The following is an 18,867-nucleotide window of genomic DNA, read 5'->3' on the forward strand; positions in this document are numbered from 1 at the left end:
ATCAATGATTATATATTTTTTTAACAATTTTATTTAATGCAAAATTATGTTGTTTACAATAATCTTATTTAATATTATCTTTATTTCTTTTTATAGTATAACTTGTTTTTTATAAATAAGAACGGAGGTAGTATATAATTTGATAATTAAAAAAATAATTTTGATAGTTTTCATATTAAGTAATAAAACGCGATATAATATACAATTATAATAATTAAATGTTTATTTAGATAATTTTGATTTTAAGTAGTAATGTTAATCGAAATTCACAAGTTCATTTAATAATCAATGAACAACGGGAAGGACTCCATGGTTTAAAAACTTTCATTTTCAATAATATTTTTAAATGATAAATATAATTTATTTAAATAGAATTCAACAATTTTAAATATATTTTGATGATCGCAGTACAATTGCAAGACCAAGACGCTAAAAAATAATTTATTTAAATAATAAAAATAATTTATCCAAATGATTAACATATATATGTTGATGATCACAAACAATTGTAAGACAAGAACGCTCAAAATGGATAAGTGAGTGCATTTATCCATGCATTTCATTTATTTTGTGCACATGTGGTTTATTAAAAGTTATGTTTTGAAACATAACTTATTCATAACTCCCTAATAAATTAAAAAATTACTTATCTTGATAAATTTTTCAAAAAAAAAAGCTACCCCTGTTAGGTAAAGAAAAGCCTAAATTGGAATACGGTTGTAGGTCTAATAAACTATATATTACAAAGCATATAGTTAAATAATGAAAATATACATCACTATTAATTCAAAAGTTTGGAGCATCCTTAAAAAAAACTTAATTATTTGGTTCCTAAATTATTTTTTAAAAGGTATAATTTGGTTTCAAATTTTTTAAAAATTCACTTTAGTCACAAATTATTTTAAAATAGACAAAACAGACCAATATGCTCTTTTCCGTCTAATTAGGTTGGCATCCTTAAGATAAAAAAATTTAACTGATTTTGTTTATGAATAGTGACGATATTTAATCATTTCTTCTTCTTCCGTCACTATATTTATTATTATATAAAAAAATAAAAAGATTCTCATTTTTTCTTCTTCTTCACTCTGCACTTTGGCTAACCCAACCAAACCACACGCACTCAAAAGTTGACCACTGTGGCGTGGCACCACCACTTTGCTTTGGGAAATCCTTCCGAGGATGAAACCAAGCACAGAACCAAAACTGAAGAAGAAAAAGAGATGAAATTTGTTTTATTTTTTAAACTAATAATAAATATAGTAATTGCCACTGTTCATAAATAAAAGCCGCTGAAATTTGAAATCAAATTAAACCTTGAAGACCAAATTGATAACTAAGAAACAAAAAGTTAGCCTGCAAATATATTTATTTATGAGCATTCATTTCTGAATATTCCCCTCGTTTTGAAGCTGCTGCCTCTTAAAGCTTATTATTGGACATTAGAATGAAATGAATTTTGTCAAAATTTTGTTAAAGAGCTACCAGTTAAATTAGGAAAAAATTATAATATATTATTTTTTTTTTGTTAAATTAGCCATGAGAGTTGAAAGATCTAAACGAGAACTTTATATATCCATCTTTATGAGTGAAATTTCTTCAAATCTTGAATAAATGAACAAAAGAAGTAGCCAATATAATGAGCTATAAAGAAAGGAACAAACCTCTATTCTTGGAATTGGATGACCCTGAGTTGTGATTTGTCTTTACTTGTCACTATTCCAAATCGTAAGCAATAAACTGAATGTGAGAAAAAAAGAGCAGATTTAGGAAGAAAGCAGAAATATGTTGGCAAGCTAAACATGATTTAAGCATATGGATGGCGTACTACTAGTCCGAAGAAGACCAAGATCAAGTTAAAGAGCAAGAGAATACTGAGAGCATGACGAAAGAAACCAGAAAACATACTCGATCAGAAATGATCCTTCCTGATTGAGTTATCTTAAGTTTATCTTTACACCATGTTTGAATAATTTATTTCATAATTTTTTTATAGTATAAAATTAATTTGTAAAAATTCATATAAACTTATTTAAAACATGATTTTTTAAATTATGTAAAAGCTAATTTTAACTTTAAAATATTTGTTTATTTTTCTTATTTTATTCTCTTAAAAATCTTTATGAAATAATTTATTCAAACGAGCTTTTTATAAATAAAGGTTCATTCCCTCTTATCTCAATTGTTATCTTATTGTGGTGATTATCAGGTTATAAGTGTGAGATAAAATCTCATTTCAAACAAAAATAAAAAAGTTAAAAACCATAAAAAATAGACCTATAAATCAAATATCAAGGTTTTAAGTTAAAATGTATTATTAAGTTGTTTTGTGTGTGACTCTAATTCACCTAAGTGAAAACTTATGGCCTAATGAGTCTCTTATTCTAATGACTTCCGGCCCCCGTGTTTACTTCGACCTTACTTTCTTCGATTTTCTCCAACAATCTATTCATGCTAAGGACGTAAACGAAATAAGTGGGGAAGTAGGTTCATATAATGGGGAACAGAAGTGGTCCCCGCTTTTTCTTTTACGGGTTTAAAGATGCTTTCACTTTAACTTTATAAATGAAAGATAGTTTCTCTTTAATTAACTTTATAAATGAATGATCCATCTCTGCATGTCTCAATTGTTATCTTGTCCTCATTGCATTTTTAATTGGTGATGAAATATCTAGATTATGAAACACGTTGTCTCCTCCATTAGAAGTAGTTTTTTTCTTCTTCTTTATAGTTATCAAAAATTACAGATAAAATTGTATACTGAGTGTTTTTTGGGGCTGTCATGTCCTTCTCTATAACCTTTTCTGCTCCTAAACCGGGCGCATTTACATACCAGGTTCTGAGAAGGAAAGTTGGTTTTTTTAGACCAAATGTATTTTCTACTAAAAAGACAATTAATTATATTCTAATCAAGTATTATAAAAAATTTTATTCAAATATTTAACATAATTATATATTTAAAATTTAAATTTGAAACCAGTGAATATAATCATGTAAGTTGATTTAAACTTTTGATAGTGAAGGAAACTTGCATATAGGTCTACATAACTTTTTTAAAGAAAAAATGATAGTTTTAACCTGGCCCACCCCCTCCTGGTCAGCAATTGCTTTGATTAAAGTTCTCTTATCCACCCAACCCGGTCCATATGCACTCCAATAATGTTCGCAGTGGAATATTCAAGGGCTGCCATTATGGATTTTCTAGAACCAAAAAATCCATAAGGTCAGTATTAGACAAAATAGGCAATTTCAGCAGACTTGGGACCATGCATCTTCTTTGCTAGTCTTCCTAGTCTATGCTTAAAGTAAGGAAATAAACAATTGGAAAACCGTGTCTTTTTGTGGCCATCATCGTTCCTCAAGTAAGGAAATTAACACACTCGTCTACTTCATCAATGTTTCTCCTGTAACGGATGTAATCCACTCGCTTTCTAAGTAGTGCGGACGACACAGCTGTCTCCATGCTTTGATCTTGATTTTGTTGTATTAGGTACAATTACATCTCTTCTCCAACAGATCCGTCAAGAGCTAATGAGGAAACAATATTAAATAGTTGTTCAATCAAAAATCAAAATTCATTTACTAAAACCAGATCAAGCAACCATGTGTTAAAAATTACAAAGGCCTCTTAGATTTTAAAAAACATATAAAAGATATAAGTTTGAATGTATATATGTGTCTTTAACAAAGAATTTTTCTTTTATTCCCAGCGCCACACTCAAACATATCTTAAACACATTAATTCCATCCTATTAATTCACATCTACTAAATTTTTTAATTCATTACCTGTGTATTAATTCTTAAAGATATAGCCTTTTTTATTGTTGGAATATATTTCAATAATCAATGTAAATTAATATTTTAAGACAATAAGTTATCTATAAACGTGATCAAATTAAATAAATTTGTTACACTATTAAATATAATAATATAAATTTGAATGAATATATGTCGACATTAATCTATTAAAAAATAATAAAAATCCTATTAAGTTAAAAAATACCGAGATTCTCACTAATTACATAAACTCTTTATTTTTTCACCAAAAAAACTCTTTCTTTTCACTAATGAGCACGATATTTTTATGATTTTCCCCAAAATGTCCCATCTCCTTTGTGCGATTTCATTTTGTTCAACATGAATAACACAAAGCAATTCTCAATCAATAGAAACTCATGGGGAAAAGTAATATAATCTATAGAAAGCAAAAATGGCATCCAAGAAATAAAAATCATCACACCACAACCCACAGATCCACCATCAAATAGCCACATAGATAGACAAATAAACACTCGATCTTTGACTTTTCATAGTTTCGCTGTCGTATCGCATTTAGAAAAAGTTCATACATTCTCGTTTATTCCAGAAAGCACAAAGAGGAAAACAATGAATGATGATGGGTTTGACAACGAGGGTGCCCAAGTTTAGGTTCCTTTTATCATAGCTTCGTGAAGAAGTATAGGAGAGGCTTCTCTCCATGAAGGGCGGTTACTTCCAAATTGGGATCATTATTGATGTAATTTTTGTTAGTTTGGATGCTTGGGTAGTCATTGGGAGCTTAGATTGATTTGTGAATTTCGCAAAGTGTAGAATAGCACCAGCTCGATAAGCTAGAGATTGAGCTAGCCCACCGAGCAAACCTTCAGAGTTATAACTAGCTAGCTAATTAAGCCAGTAGCACCCCTACCAAGCGACACATTCATAGCTTCTCTTTAGGTTTGTATTCAACAAAATCCATGGCTAAGTTAGAGGCTATTATAAATAAACTCAGGCGAGTAACCAGAATTTATTTTAGAGACTAGCTATAGCAAGGCTTGTGGCTAAGCCAGTTACCTTCCTGAGAGTGAACTTGAGAAAGTACAGAGGCTAGCTAAGGTAGGTATTAGTCTACCTAAACCTGATTATGCTGAAAGTCTATGTTTGTTTAATTGTCTTTCCTCCTTGTTTCCTTTGGATATTTTTTATTTGCTTGGTACTTTGTGATGTTAATTATTGTTGATAATGGTAGCATCATATGTATTTTCTATCATGTGATTGTTGCATATGCTTGGAATTGTATGTTACGATGAACCCTGTAAAATAAAAGATACTTAAAATTATACCTATATCTCTTATAAAAAGGTGGAGAGTTTCCTTAAAGGGTTTCAGTAAAGGTTTTTCAGAAAAAAAGTTAGGGTTTCAAGAAAGATTTGTATTGAAAGGATATCCCCGTAGTGACATAGGGTGGAACCTTACCTAGTATCAGTCATGTTTAAGAGCTGCATGCTCGGCATACCACGGTGTGAAAAATGGCTAAGGATCCCCTAGGTCACCAAGGTATGATGAGTTTTCAAAAGGTTTGTGAAAAAGGATTTTCATGAAAAGGTTTTAACAGGAGGAAATGAAATGTGGTTACAAAAAGCGGAAAAAGGGAATAAAGGAAATGAGACAACTCCAAGGAGTTGAAAGAGGGCTAAGAGGCCTCCTAGAGGTGAGTGGTGGAACTACCACCCTGATTACCATAGGGGAAAGTAACCTCTCTACAATGAAGGATGGGTGCTTCATAGAGAGCAAAATAGAAGAGAGACTCTTCCTTTTCCTAACGAAGGTGACAGTCCGCCCAGTGGGACTGGTGGGTTAACTATAGGTCATAGCAAAAGAGCCACATGTGAAGAGTCATGAGCCTAGTTGCTATGTGGGTGACCTAAAGCAAATCTATACATTAGATGAGGACATGTGTAGTTGGATACTGCCCTTACAGGTAAAAGGATTATACCCAACAACAACAACAACGCCTTTTCCCACTAGGTGGGGTCGGCTACATGGATCAACTTCCGCCATAATGTTCTATCAAGTACCATACTTCTATCCAAACCATTAATTTCGAGATCTTTTTTTATAACCTCTCTTATAGTCTTTTTGGGTCTTCCTCTGCCTCGAATTAAATGTAAGCTACCAAGAAAGGTTAGCAAGATGTTATGCATCATAAAGAGATGTGATATAAGTCCAAGTTGGACGATTTAGAGGAAAGGAAAGGTTATACATGTTCTCATCTACTGTTATAGTAACGAGAAACCCTTATGAGTGGTCAAGAGTAAGAATGAGGTTTAGGTGTCTTAGTACACTAGTGGCCCTAGATTTAGCATATGAGGTCAATTTTAAGTGTCTAGTAAAGCTTAAGGTATAATCCAAGGATGCAATAATGTTGATGTGGTGAGGTAATAGTTGTGAGCCAGAGTATCCAAAAAAGAAAAGAAAAACCATGAAAATGACCTTTAAAATAGTGAGTTAGTCTAAAGTCCTTACAACACTCACGAAGACATTATCGGGTCCACTGTAAAATTAATTGTTTGTTCTACTATTGTGGACAACACAAACTCCATTCTTTCAGCTTGATTTTCTTGTACAGTGACTACATCTCTTCTCGAAATAAAAAAATAAAACAGATGTATTTGGGACAAATTTATCATTCCAGAGACTAAAGTAACCGATTACAAGGTTTTGTAACCAATTAATTCTAGTCACAGTAGTTGTTTTGTTGATCCTGGGTTTATGGTATTGATTACATATAGATTTGTAGTTTGTTAATTCAAACCCAGGGGCTGCTTCCTTGATCTGACCTCTGTTTTAATCGATTTCAATGGCTAAAATTCAGTTGTAGAGTCTGAATTTAGAAAAGTGTTTTTCATGAAAGTCATAACTTTAGATATTATCTAACTAATCCCTTTTGTCTCACTCAACAATATTGTCTACAACTCCAGATGTGATCAAATTAATGGCAAATGTCAAGTTGTCAAAATTTGGTAAAAGTTCAACCTTGTTCATAATTTTAGGCATAATATACTTACGAACTAGCTCTTGGAGTAAATATAAAAATTGTATAAAACATTCTTAACTTTATAATGAGATAAGAATCAACTTAATTGAGCTGGTATAACTCTAGATATCATATTTTCAACATACAAAGGTCATAAAGGTGTGTAATAGGAAATGAAGGAGGTACCATATAAGAACTTAAGAAACTAGATAAGGACCACAATATCAATTAGATAAATAGTATAATGAATAGAATGATGTTGCTTTATAATTAAAATTAATTTATGAAATTCACATTGATTTTGGGTAGGTGATTATAAGAATTCATGATATTAGAATGTTTTGTTATGTTCGTTGAACTATAAATATGTTCATAAGTGCGATGAACATGTGAATGATAAATTTTTTATATGATGATTTCTTATGTTGTCAAAATTAATGAATACTGATATGATTGGTGTATGGTGATTGTTAGCGGATTGGGATGGCAAGCACAGACACAGCTCCACCCAAGGTTGATTTTGACTCCCACAAAGCTCAGATGTGCGCAAATCTGATTTCAACGAAGTGAAGAGTTTTGTTGTGCTTTATTCGAGAATTAGAATACAACACTTGGTGGCACAAAAGGGAAAAGAGAATGAAAGATGTATGGGGATGAGAAGACATGAAGTAATGGTGGCATGACAGTGGCGGTTTGAAGGTGGCGGTGGTGAGGTCCTGTCTTGGTGTTCTAGGTATTTTGAAGGAGAGGAGAATGGGGATGGTGTAGCTCTTGCCATGTGGTTGGGGTTTGGCACGAGGTCATGATGGTGGTTTAAGGTTGTGGTGGTAATAAGGTCAAGGAAGAAAAGAGATTTTAAGGGTTTGAGGAGTAGAGACCAGGCAAGAGCAAAATGGACTTCTCAAATTAGTAAGTATAGAAAACAATTTAAGATCAATTCTTATTATAATCAACGTTAAAATACCTTTTTAACATCAATTTTATTTTGAATGGATGTTAAAATATGCTGCCAACATAGATTTTAGATAAATTGGTGGTATAAAGTTGAATTCAATTGCTAAACTGTCATCACACTACTTTCTACTTCAATTTTTTAACAATCGATGTAGAAAGTGACATAAGATATATTTCTTGTAGTTAGTAGTGATTAAAAATTTATTACTCAATCATCAACGTTTTAACTAATAGCTTATCATTTGCAATATTCAAAGTAAAATATGAAACTAAATCAAATATATTTTAACATTTTTGTTAACACGTGATAATATTCATTAGCAACTACACTTAGAAACTAAATAAATATAATTGACGTACTATTGATCATCATAAAATTAATATTTTCTAATTAAGAAAATTTTGCTAAAGAATTAGCTCTTGCTCACTTTGTCTGATTTAACCGGTTCTTTGCAAGATTGATTTTTATGATACGGAATTGACTGGTATTGCCAATTCGATCCGGCCAATTTGGTTAAGTTCTACTTCTAACAATAGGCTAAAAATATTTTTTTCCCTTGTAAGTTAGGATTTTTTTTATTTTTGGTTCCTCTTTTTCTAATTTTAGTCCTTGGAAATTGTTTTTTTTTTAATTTTAATCCTTATAAGATATTTTATTATTTTTAATTCTTATAAAATTATATATATTTTTTATTTTTGTCTATCTAGACGTGAACTTATGAAAATTACAAATAAAAAATTAAAATCTTAAAGTAATTATAATTAAAAAGTACAAACTTATAAGACTAGAAATGATAAAAAAATTTAAAAAAATGAAAATTAAAAAATATTAAAGTACTAGAATAAAACATATTTAAGTCTCTTTAATAGGGTTGCTTAACCTAAATTTTTGAGTATTGTTAAATTAAGGCAATGATATTTTCTAATTAAAAAATCTGTAAAATGTTTAAATTTAGGAAAAAATTGGTTTTGAAACTGATTTTGGCATTCAAAACCAAATTCTAAATTGTTTTGTAACTCAATCAATTTAGAAGTAATTTGCAAAAAGTTCAAACTAGTTTTTTTTAAAAAATAAACTTTACTAAAATCCGAATTAATTTTGTTGTTGTTTAGTTTTTGTTTAGAGTTCCAAACACGTATATGCAACACTCTTGATACTCTTGATAATGTTTGCTTATCCCTTAAAAAATCACGTGTGACATGTCAGGATAAACTTGATTGAGTCTTATCTCAAATTTCACATGTATGAGAGCCTCTAGCGGGAGGATAGATATGCAAAATAAAGGACTTCTATGAACGCCCAAGTAACAATGTGTGAGGAAAATAAAGTAGATATGTTGAAGTAAAATTCGTATCATCAAGAGAGGGACACAAACTTGTTGCGTTGAGTGTGTGATCAGGTCATGTAGAATGGTTCAATGGGAATTATATTTATAATAGTTAAAGCGTGGTTGGTGTTCCTTGTGTAGATCTTGTGGTCCTTTACAATATACTAATGTTTAATTTTATGTTTCAGCTTCAAGCCAAGAAGCAACAATCCCTTTGAGATATTGGGTGGACAATGAACAAAAGCGTGTAGTTATGGCAGAAGCAAGTGGAGACTTTGTTGATGTTCTCTTTAGTTTCCTGACCCCTTCCATTGGGAACTATCATCCGGCTTGGGAATCAATTTAACCAACCGGTACAGATTGGTAGCATCAACAATCTGTACGAGAGTGTGCAAAATTTGAGTCCTGATGTTTTCTGGAAATGTTGCTTTCTCCACGCAACCCGTTAGAAGCCTCTTACCAGAGACTAAAAGTGAAGGTGGATGACACAGAGCCCACAAAGTATTTCATTTGTCACAGCTGTTCAAAAGGAAGTGATTTGTTGCTGAGTAGTTTTGATGGGGCAAGGTGTTCCTGTAGAAAATTGATGCAAAAGAAAATGGAGCTGCTGGAAGAGTTCAAGGACGAGGCTTCTGTGGTCGACGGTATTTTCGTTAAAGGGGATGCCATGTTCTTGATCTTTGATGACTTGACAGTGCTCCGAAGCTCCCCAAGTGACTCTGTACAACGGCCCCTCCAACTTGGACACAAAAACTTCAGCAGCAAGATGGAAGAAAAGTATAGAGACGTTGGCACGAAGGAGGTAATATTGCTTTATATTCATTTCAGGTGGTACTTACATGAGTTGTTTGGTTTAAAGGAGGGGAAGGGAGTGGTAAAAAGAATAAATTCCTCTCAATATTGTTTGGCCCGCAAAGGTTAGGCACAAAGATCTTGCCTTCTTTTTTCTCTTCAATCCTCCGAATTCTAAATCAAATAAGAGATTTTTATGTACTATGTTAGAGTTAGACTCAGCGTGCACTTAAAAAGGTTGAGCATGAATATGTATTGGGAAACAAATAGAACTAGTAAGATTTGCCAATGAAAAATATACTTCATGAGATAAAAATGATTATTTTCTGGTAGGAAGTCCAGATACATTGAATTCAAAACATTTGTGACTTGCAGCTTACCACTTATGTAAGTAGCTGATAACCTTCTTCAAGTTCCTTAGTTAGCTTGTAAAGTTGTCGATGAACAGAACCTTTCCTTTACAGATACTGGTGTAAAATTTCCTTGTTTAGGGAATTGTAACTTCACTGGCTTAAAACTTGCCTTGTTTTTTGTTTTCTTTTTTCTGATATTTATCATACTAAACGAAGCATTAACCTCCAAATCTCCTCTTAGTAATGTATTCTTAGAAAATAGAGAATCTAATTCATCATACTCTTTCTCATCACATACTGGCTCGGATGCTTGTGGCCCATTTCATTGGAAAGGTTCTCTAGAAATCAAGATAATGTTAAGCAAATCAAAGAGCGAGATTCTGTTTGCTGGAGCAGAGGGAGATTTGTGGATTTTCTAGTTAGCTTCTTCACAGAGAACCTCTTGGATCTATTCTAAACCTTATGAATGGCAAGTTATCGTTGGGAAGCATTGATAACTTGTGCACAAGTGTGAAGAATCTCAACCCATCATGGTTCATCGGGTCATGAAACAAATCCTTTCTGATTAATCCAAGGGTCGCTCCTAAATTTGGTTGTAAGATCAATCCACTAAATGTTTTACAAGAAGACGACGCTCCTAAGTATTGGTGTGGCACTGTAGCAGATAAAGATAATGAGGGACGTACAATGATTTCAAAGAAAAATGATATGCTACAATATCCAGCAAAAAAACTGAAACTTTTTGAGCCAAGGTGTTCTGATGGAGCAAAAGAAGCTGGTGTGGGATTTATGAAGAGGCCGTGTCTATTTGTTGTGATGGATGATCTGAAAGTGATACCAATGACAACTACTTCTAGCATTGAGTATCTGCAAAAGCTGGAGGAGGAGAATGTCGAGTTGGATGATTTGGTGGAAATCAGGAAGAGACTCGAGGTAATATTCATAATCCACTCTAAACGACTTGTTCTTCTAAGCCACAATATTGGTTTAAGAAATTTCAGTTCATATGATGATTTTAGTTAACATCTGTCTTAATTTAGTCAAATAATTAGTTAGGTTTGATTACTTTTTTATCTTTTAATACATTTTTTAGGTTTAGTTTAATTTTTCATTATTTCAAGGTTTAATTAGGTCTTTATTTTAATAGTTTAATTAAATCTTTTACTTTTAAAATGTTGAATTAAATATTTTATTTTTAAAATGGATTTAATATAGTCTCATTTTTTTTTAATTTTTTCCAATTTTTTTAAAAGATAGGACCAAAATTGATAATTTTAAATGAAACTAAAATTAAATTCATTTAAAGAAATTAGAGACTTAATTGAACTTTAAAAAAAATAAAAGATCTAATTAATTTTTAAAAAAAACTAATTGAACCTTTAAATAGGAAGACAAAAGACAAATAAATTGAACCTAGAAAAATAAATTAGAAGAAAAAAAAAAGATAAGTAAACACGATTGGCTATAATTAACTTTGTACAATATTTCTTCCATGTTACCCATCTAGAGCCTTTTCAATTTTGAAGTGATGTTATTCATTATGTCTATTCTGGTTAGGCACTAAACCTGTTGAGGGCTTCTTTGACATCCGACAAAGCTGCTTTCACACGCAGCTTGTTCTACCTATTGAAGAAGTGGAAATGCCAAAGGTGCATTCCCTTTTATGGTGTATATGTATGCAAGAAAAAGAGAAACACAAAGAAAAAAGTAATGAAAGAGAAAGAAAGTGAGAGATAATAATAACGTTTAATTATTTTCAAGTCTTTGAATTTTTTATCAAATTTTTAATTAGATCTCTTATTTTTTATTTTAATTTAGTCCATGAACTTGTATTTATTTTTAAACTAGTGATGACCCATCCCATGCAATAGCAGATTGTTTTACTCATCTGTATGAATTTGTTATTGAATATTGCAATATATAAGATAAAATAAATTTCACATTGCAAAATTTTAGTTAGTAAATCATTTTAAAAAAAATTATGGGTAATTTTTAAAAAATAATAAATTAGTCAATTATAAAAATTCTTAAAATTATTATAGCAATAAATTAAATATATTCAATTCCAATAGAATCTAGATGTTTATGTTACTTCTGGTAAATTATTCATTTCTATGAATTTTTTTGTGTGTCTAATTTCTAGTAATTTGTTCATTCCTTTGATTTAAGTTTCACTACTAAATTTCATTAAAAAAAAAAAAAAACCCCATAAGTTTTATATCTGTAATTTCTATATCAATAACCATACTGACTAGCTTCATCAAAATATAGTAATTTGAAGCACCATATCTTTTTTCAATGATTTGAAGAATTGGATTATCCAAAATATTTCAACAATTTATAATGTTTTCTTCTCATGTTATCTAACTTTTGTCCAGGTTGATCTTTGCAACGTAACATTTAATAACAAGTGACTTCAAAAACACTGCAGATATCCCCATATTCCAACATGTGGTTATTCGTACATTGAATCAAACACAACAAACATAATTAAGTAAATTAGGTCTTCATAGAGTCCATGATTTATTAAGGAGAAGCTCAAAACCCTCATATTTGGTATTGTTGGATCTTGGAAGACTGTTTTGGGAATAATTCCCGTTTGTTTAAATATATTGTAAAACTGTTTTCATCTTCATTTCACATAATGATTTTCCCTCTCTTTGGAAGAAAAAAAAAAGGAACTCGTGATAATCAGGTGGACAGATACAGTACAGGGTATATGTCAGAAACATTTCTGATTTCCCAATAGCCAATGCATTCTTGACTTTGAGAAGTTAAAATGATAACTAAGGTAACTGCTCATTCAAGTTTAGTCTGCTTTACAAGAACCATTTTATCACAGTCGACCTCAACAGCTCTGGAATGCATTAAATATAAGTTCCTTGGCTTTTGTTACTCGTTTAAATTCAAATCAATGGCTATATGTCTCATCTCATACAAAGTTGGTAAACAGTAAAGTGATGCAAGACTTTTCCCAATAGTATAAAATAAATCAATATGAATAACAAAATAAGCATGCTATTAAGTGGGTTGAGCACCAATATGCAAAGAAAACTAAACCTACAATGGAAGCAAGTTGCTTCTGACACAAGCTCAAAGGATGGCTTACATCAGTAATGAATTGCATAAATAATAATAACAATAAAATCAACTAGTTTCGCACATTTTGCTCCTTTACAATGCTTCAAAACAGGGTTGTTTTGAAAATTCCATGCATAATGTTGGACATCAAAGATGCTGTTTCTGTAACATTAAGAAATTTTTTGCATTGGCATTGATGATCAAAAGGATAAGAGGAAAAACAATTGAAATTGAAGTGGCCTTCCCTACGAAAATGGTGTCTATCTATCCATTAGTCAACTGCTCAACTTCTATTTAATTATGTAACTTAATTTTGTAGCATGCTAAATTATCACATTGGGACCTACGAGCGAAAAAAGGGTGAATCTCTAGCTATACTATATTATTATTTTGTTTGTTTCCCTTCACTAGTTGATTTGGTTGTATCCATCTTCTGAACTGCTTCAGATGCTGCAGATGCTGCCTTGTCTAGACCTAACCTTTGCAACTCAGTTGAGAAAACATCTGCATCTGTTTTGCTGATTTTGTATGGACTATGGTGAGCATCAGGAAATGAACCATTTATCACGTCCTCCTTATACTCCAGTAAGGCTTTATTGATGACATCTCCTACACGTGCATACTGCTTACAAAATTTTGGAGTAACCTGAAAAAGATACATCATCTCAAAATTAGCAATGAATTCCATAATGTCTGAAAGAGAAAACAAGGTTAGGATATGCTACAAATACCTTTGCATGGTGAGGGTGTTGTAGCATACCAAGCAGATCATGGTAAACTAGCACCTGCATGAACAATGAAACAAAATTAGAAATCCTCTGCTTTCCCTTTACCCAGAAAAGGCTTCTTTCATCTCTTCCACTAAAGAACAAGTGTAATGTAAAATTAAATTTCAAACAATGCTTTGTTCAATTATCTGAAAATGACTGAGGGACAATCAAATTAGAATTCCATCACTTGTAATAGACAGTGAAGAGACTCAAGACCAATCTAAACATATTCTCAAAACTAAAAACTAAAAAGTATCTACATACATACATATGAAAGTTACAATATCATTTAAGAGCAACAATTAAACATGAAACAGAAAGTCCAAAACAGCAACTTCATGAAACAATAAACGCCTTCAAATGAAGCAATGACCATGTCATTTTAGCTTAAACAAAATTACTGTCACTAATGTAGGCTGCATTCATCTCTTACAAAAAGTACATGTCAAGAACAGAACATTTTCCAAAATGGTAATTAGGCCAACTAACTTGTCCACTGCAAAAGGGTCCAGCCCCAATTCCAATTGTAGGAATTTGAAGGGTTGCCGTGGTTGCAGCCGCAACCGGTGCAGGCACACACTCTAGAACAACGGAAAAGCACCCTGCTTCTTGTAAAGCCAACGCTGTCTCTACAACCTACACAAACTCGTTCATTTCAGTTTCAGGACAACAATACAATAATTCAAAATCCAAATAGACACATGAAGGCAGACCTTGACAGCACTAGCAACATTCTTTCCTTGAGGTCTAAACCCCCCTAAAACACTAATGGCCTGGGGAGTAAGGCCTACATGGCCCATGACAGCAATTCCAGCCTCAACAATAGCCTTTGCTGCAACAATTCTCGAAGGCGACCCTCCCTCCAGTTTTATGGCATCCATTCCCCCTTCTTTCAACATACGAACCGCAGTATCCACCGCCTGCTTAAAATCAAAACAACAACACTTAATGATCTATTTGAATAAACTTCTCAATAAGCACTTTAAGAGAAGAAAAAAACAAAATCTTCTCTATAAGCTAAAATTAAGGCATGCATAAGTTAATTTATAGAAGTTTTATCATATTATTTTCTCTAAAAAATGATTTTTTTTTTTTTTTTGTATATACCACATCTTACAATAAAGGCAATCATCCTATTCGAACCAGTTAGGATCACTTACGCGACAAAAACTCTTCCTCCAAGACAGATTAAGCTAGAACAACTCTATCACTTGATCCACTCATTTGGTGATGAAAAAAAAAAACTATTTTTTTAATTAATACATATGCTAAGCTAATAGCTTTTATTTCATTTTTTTTCTTTTCTACGAGTGCTTCCAGATAAGTTTATTCAAACAAGCATTAAAAACCATTCAACAATGAGTGAAACAATACGCACGAGCATGACCTGATTGGAGCTGGACTCGTAGGTCCCAAAAGCCAAGTCCCCAACGAGAAGCGGCGTCTTGGCTCCACGCGCCACGGCGCGGCAGTGGACGAGCATCTCCTCGAGCGTGATGGGGAGAGTGGTGTCATGGCCGTGGACCACCATCGCCGCAGAGTCGCCGACGAGACAGATGTCGACGCCGGCGGTATCGAGGTGCACCGCGGCGGGGTAGTCGTAGGCGGTGACCATGGTGATGGGCTGGGAGGCGCGGTGCTTCTGGCGCAACTGGCTCAGCGTGACGCGCTTGGTCGAGCTCTGCGAGGTGGGCCCCGAATACACCGTGTTCTCGGGAACGTTGCTCATGCACCGGATTCGAATGCGCCTCATCAGAGAGTAACAGGGGTTTCTCGCTCTCAACAAACACGCCATTGCGCTGTGCAGAGTGCAAAGTGCAAAGTGCAAAGTGCAGGGAAGAGAAAGCGAAGCTCGATTTGAATTCAACAACTACTTACCAAATTTGTGATCATAGCTTTTGTGTGTGTTCGGCTGCTCCCACCCACTAGGAAAAGAAAACAAAGAATGTTTCTGTTATGTTATTGCTTAGATTTTTTTTTTTTTTAAGGATAAATATACTTTCAAAATAAAATAGGATTTAATTATTAAAATTGAGAAAAATAAATAAATAGATTATTCTTTAGCTTGTATCAATAATAAAAAAACATGTGTGTGTACTAAATGATAAATATACATGAAATTCTAAACGTTATGACTATTTTTTAACGAGGTAAGTGTAATTTTTTTATATTATTGTATACTAAAAATTATTGATTTTATAATAGTTATTTTAAAAATGATGGTTAAGATGATTTTAAATTAATTTAAACTATGCTATTTTTTTTTACTAATAACATATCAATATTTTTTCAATTTTTCATCATATTTATATTTTTCTTTGTCCTTTAAAATACTCTAGGTATTACTTTGTTAAATACTACGTTATAACAATGTTTAACAACTAATTTAATTAAGTTTTCAAAACAAAAAAACTTCATCTGGACTAGTGGCTCCATATCTTATGCAAGTTAATTGGAGATAAATTCACGCTCTCTAAAATTTCGCATTTTTAACTTACAAGCACGTGCACATTTGAATTACTCTGAAAGTATTCATTCCATTATTATTTTTTTATTTTTTTTACTGATTCATTCCATTATTCTTATAGAGTCAAGGCAATGGAACTTAGTACTTATGCTGTAGTTTGTTTCCGAAATATTACGAAATTAAGAAAACGAGGAATTGAATGTTAGTGTAAATAATTGATTACCAAAAATAACAAGCTAATAAACATGAGCATAGGAAATAAAATTAAATCAATATCTCTAGTCAAATTAGTGTAAATTTAAGATTTTTTATGAAAAAAAAGAGCAAACCCAATTTTGTCACAAAAAAATAAAAAAGAACAAACCCAATTATAAGATGACATTCTTGTCTTCTTCGGAAAATGACGCATTCTGCTTTAGACTAAGATTTTTAGGGAAATTTTAGCAAAATGTTGTAATTTTTTTTAAAAAAATTGCATTTGCGGTTGGTTTCAAATTATTATTTAAGATGGATCAGTCGCAATATTGGCTACGATGTGCTTTTTTTTTTTAAAATTATGATTTGAGTTTAATTTTTTTTATTTACGATTTCAGTGGTATTTTTTTATGATTTTGAAGTTGTAAGTTATATATATATATATATATATATATATATATATATATCGTTTTGTTTATTTACCTTTTAAATTTTTTTCTTTTAGAATTTATTTATTTATTTTTGTTCTCTTTTATTTTGTTTTCAGTTTTTTTATAAATTATATATAACTTTAATTATTTAATAAGTATAATATAGTTTATATTTTTATATTCTTCTCCAATTTTTTTTATTTATTTGATGTCAATGCATTATATTATTTTTAATTTAATAATTATTTATATTACTAAATTATTAAATATTATTAATAGTACATTTCTTTTTAAAAAAATAATATTATTAAATAAATTATAAGTTAATATGAGTAACAAAATATTTTAATATTTTTTTTTAAAATTTAAGTTTTCTAAAATTTAAGTATTTGAAATAAAATTAACATTAAAAAAATATATTGAATAACATTATGTTATTTTTTATTTTGTTTTAAAAAAATGTTATTAAAAAATCATAGGATTCAAAAGAAAATCAAAGACTATAATAAGATGCATGACCTGAAAAATAAGAAAATAAAAAATTATTGACGAAATGGGAGATATTTTGTTTCATCACAAGTGCTTCAAAGCGATACATCGCTATAGAAATATTTTAAATAAAATAATATTTAAAAAATATTTAACATATTAAATAAAACCATATATATATATATAATTAATAATGAGTAAAATTTAAAATATTTATTTAATAATTAAATAAATAAAATTATTTGTAATTTTTTCAAAAAATTGAAAGAAAAAAATAATATAAATAAATAATTATTAAAAAAAATTCAAAGTCATAAAATAAAATAAAAAGTTATACTTCAAAGTGGTAAGATAAAAAAAAACATTTATAACTTTGAACAGGTAAATAAAAAAACTAAAATAAAATCATAAAAAAATTATGATTTCAGTAAAAGAAAATTCAGTTAACAAATTTTATGATTTCAATTATAAAAAAGTTTTAAAAAAAAGTAAAACTATAATTCTTAACAAATTTTTAATACTTTAATTCAAGAAAATAAAAAAAATAATAATCAATCCTAATAAATTTTATAACTTTTAATTCAAAAGTTCTAATATTAGGACTTATTTCATTTTTTTATAATAATTTAAAATCCACCGAACCGAATAAAATTTACATCCTTTTTAGTAAAAGTTTCAACTTTTAGCACAGATATATATTAAAAATTAAAAACCCAATCAAGTGAATATGCGGGTATCAATCCCGGCACATCTGGCTTAGCTGCCCCAACTTCCCTTGGCCATTCCTTCAAGTGGCTTTTGGCAACTACACTTCCTACCCAAAATAAAAGATAAAAATATCACAAATAGAAAGTCATTACAAATTCAACTATTTGAACTAGTTTTTTTCATTTATATTATGTTTATTGGTATTTGTAACTCTTTGTAGGTTTAAAAATAAAAATCAACACATCATAATTTTACATTATTTTATTTGAAATGTAGTTTTACTAGTTGTTAACATTGATCAGGCGAAGGAAGTACAAATTTAATCTTATAAATATAAAAAAAAATATGATAAATTAATTTTGACAATTCTATTATTATTAGGGTACTCAGATACACTCAAAAGCAGACATGGGGAATTGACCCGAGCTATAGACAAAGAAGAACTTTGATAGATAAAAAAAAGGCACTAAGACATCAAAAAGGACTACTTGCAAAGAACTGA

The 18,867-nt window shown here is 30.7% G+C and overlaps 2 protein-coding genes and 1 long non-coding RNA gene across 13 annotated transcripts; 1 reads left to right on the forward strand and 2 right to left on the reverse strand.

Annotated features, from left to right (window-relative positions):
* Nucleotides 1-444: 444 nt before the first annotated feature.
* LOC121175159 (uncharacterized) lies at nucleotides 445-2,415 on the reverse strand. The gene is made up of 3 exons (XR_005892334.1): nucleotides 1,829-2,415; nucleotides 1,665-1,740; nucleotides 445-1,206 (listed from the first exon to the last, which is right to left on the reverse strand). It is a non-coding gene; the product is annotated as an uncharacterized lncRNA (long non-coding RNA).
* Nucleotides 2,416-4,175: 1,760 nt separating this feature from the next.
* Nucleotides 4,176-14,228, forward strand: LOC100781776 (uncharacterized). 10 transcript variants are annotated; one of them, XR_005892337.1, is made up of 5 exons: nucleotides 4,181-4,876; nucleotides 7,272-7,706; nucleotides 9,268-9,881; nucleotides 10,558-11,157; nucleotides 11,782-12,111. XR_005892337.1 is itself a non-coding variant. In XM_041017298.1 (3 exons), exons 2-3 carry the CDS (start codon nucleotides 10,912-10,914, stop codon nucleotides 11,959-11,961), a joined length of 426 nt encoding a protein of 141 aa, XP_040873232.1. In that variant the 5' UTR covers nucleotides 9,158-9,881; nucleotides 10,558-10,911; the 3' UTR covers nucleotides 11,962-12,111. The 10 variants fall into 10 exon arrangements, 1 of the variants encoding a protein (XP_040873232.1); XR_003267656.2 differs by having other exon boundaries at nucleotides 4,176-4,880; nucleotides 9,268-11,157; XR_003267655.2 differs by having other exon boundaries at nucleotides 4,176-4,876; nucleotides 9,268-11,157.
* LOC100808841 (3-methyl-2-oxobutanoate hydroxymethyltransferase 2, mitochondrial) lies at nucleotides 13,330-16,040 on the reverse strand. Of its 2 annotated transcripts, none has more exons than XM_041017297.1 (5): nucleotides 15,454-16,040; nucleotides 14,789-14,995; nucleotides 14,565-14,711; nucleotides 14,037-14,090; nucleotides 13,330-13,951 (listed from the first exon to the last, which is right to left on the reverse strand). In XM_041017297.1, exons 1-5 carry the CDS (start codon nucleotides 15,868-15,870, stop codon nucleotides 13,691-13,693), a joined length of 1,086 nt encoding a protein of 361 aa, XP_040873231.1. In that variant the 5' UTR covers nucleotides 15,871-16,040; the 3' UTR covers nucleotides 13,330-13,690. The 2 variants fall into 2 exon arrangements, with proteins under 2 accessions (XP_040873231.1, XP_003529914.1); XM_003529866.5 differs by having other exon boundaries at nucleotides 15,463-16,038.
* Between the last annotated feature and the right edge of the window lie 2,827 nt (nucleotides 16,041-18,867).

Source organism: Glycine max, chromosome 7, assembly GCF_000004515.6.
Source record: "Glycine max cultivar Williams 82 chromosome 7, Glycine_max_v4.0, whole genome shotgun sequence".
In the NCBI taxonomy this organism is placed as follows: Eukaryota; Viridiplantae; Streptophyta; class Magnoliopsida; order Fabales; family Fabaceae; genus Glycine; species Glycine max.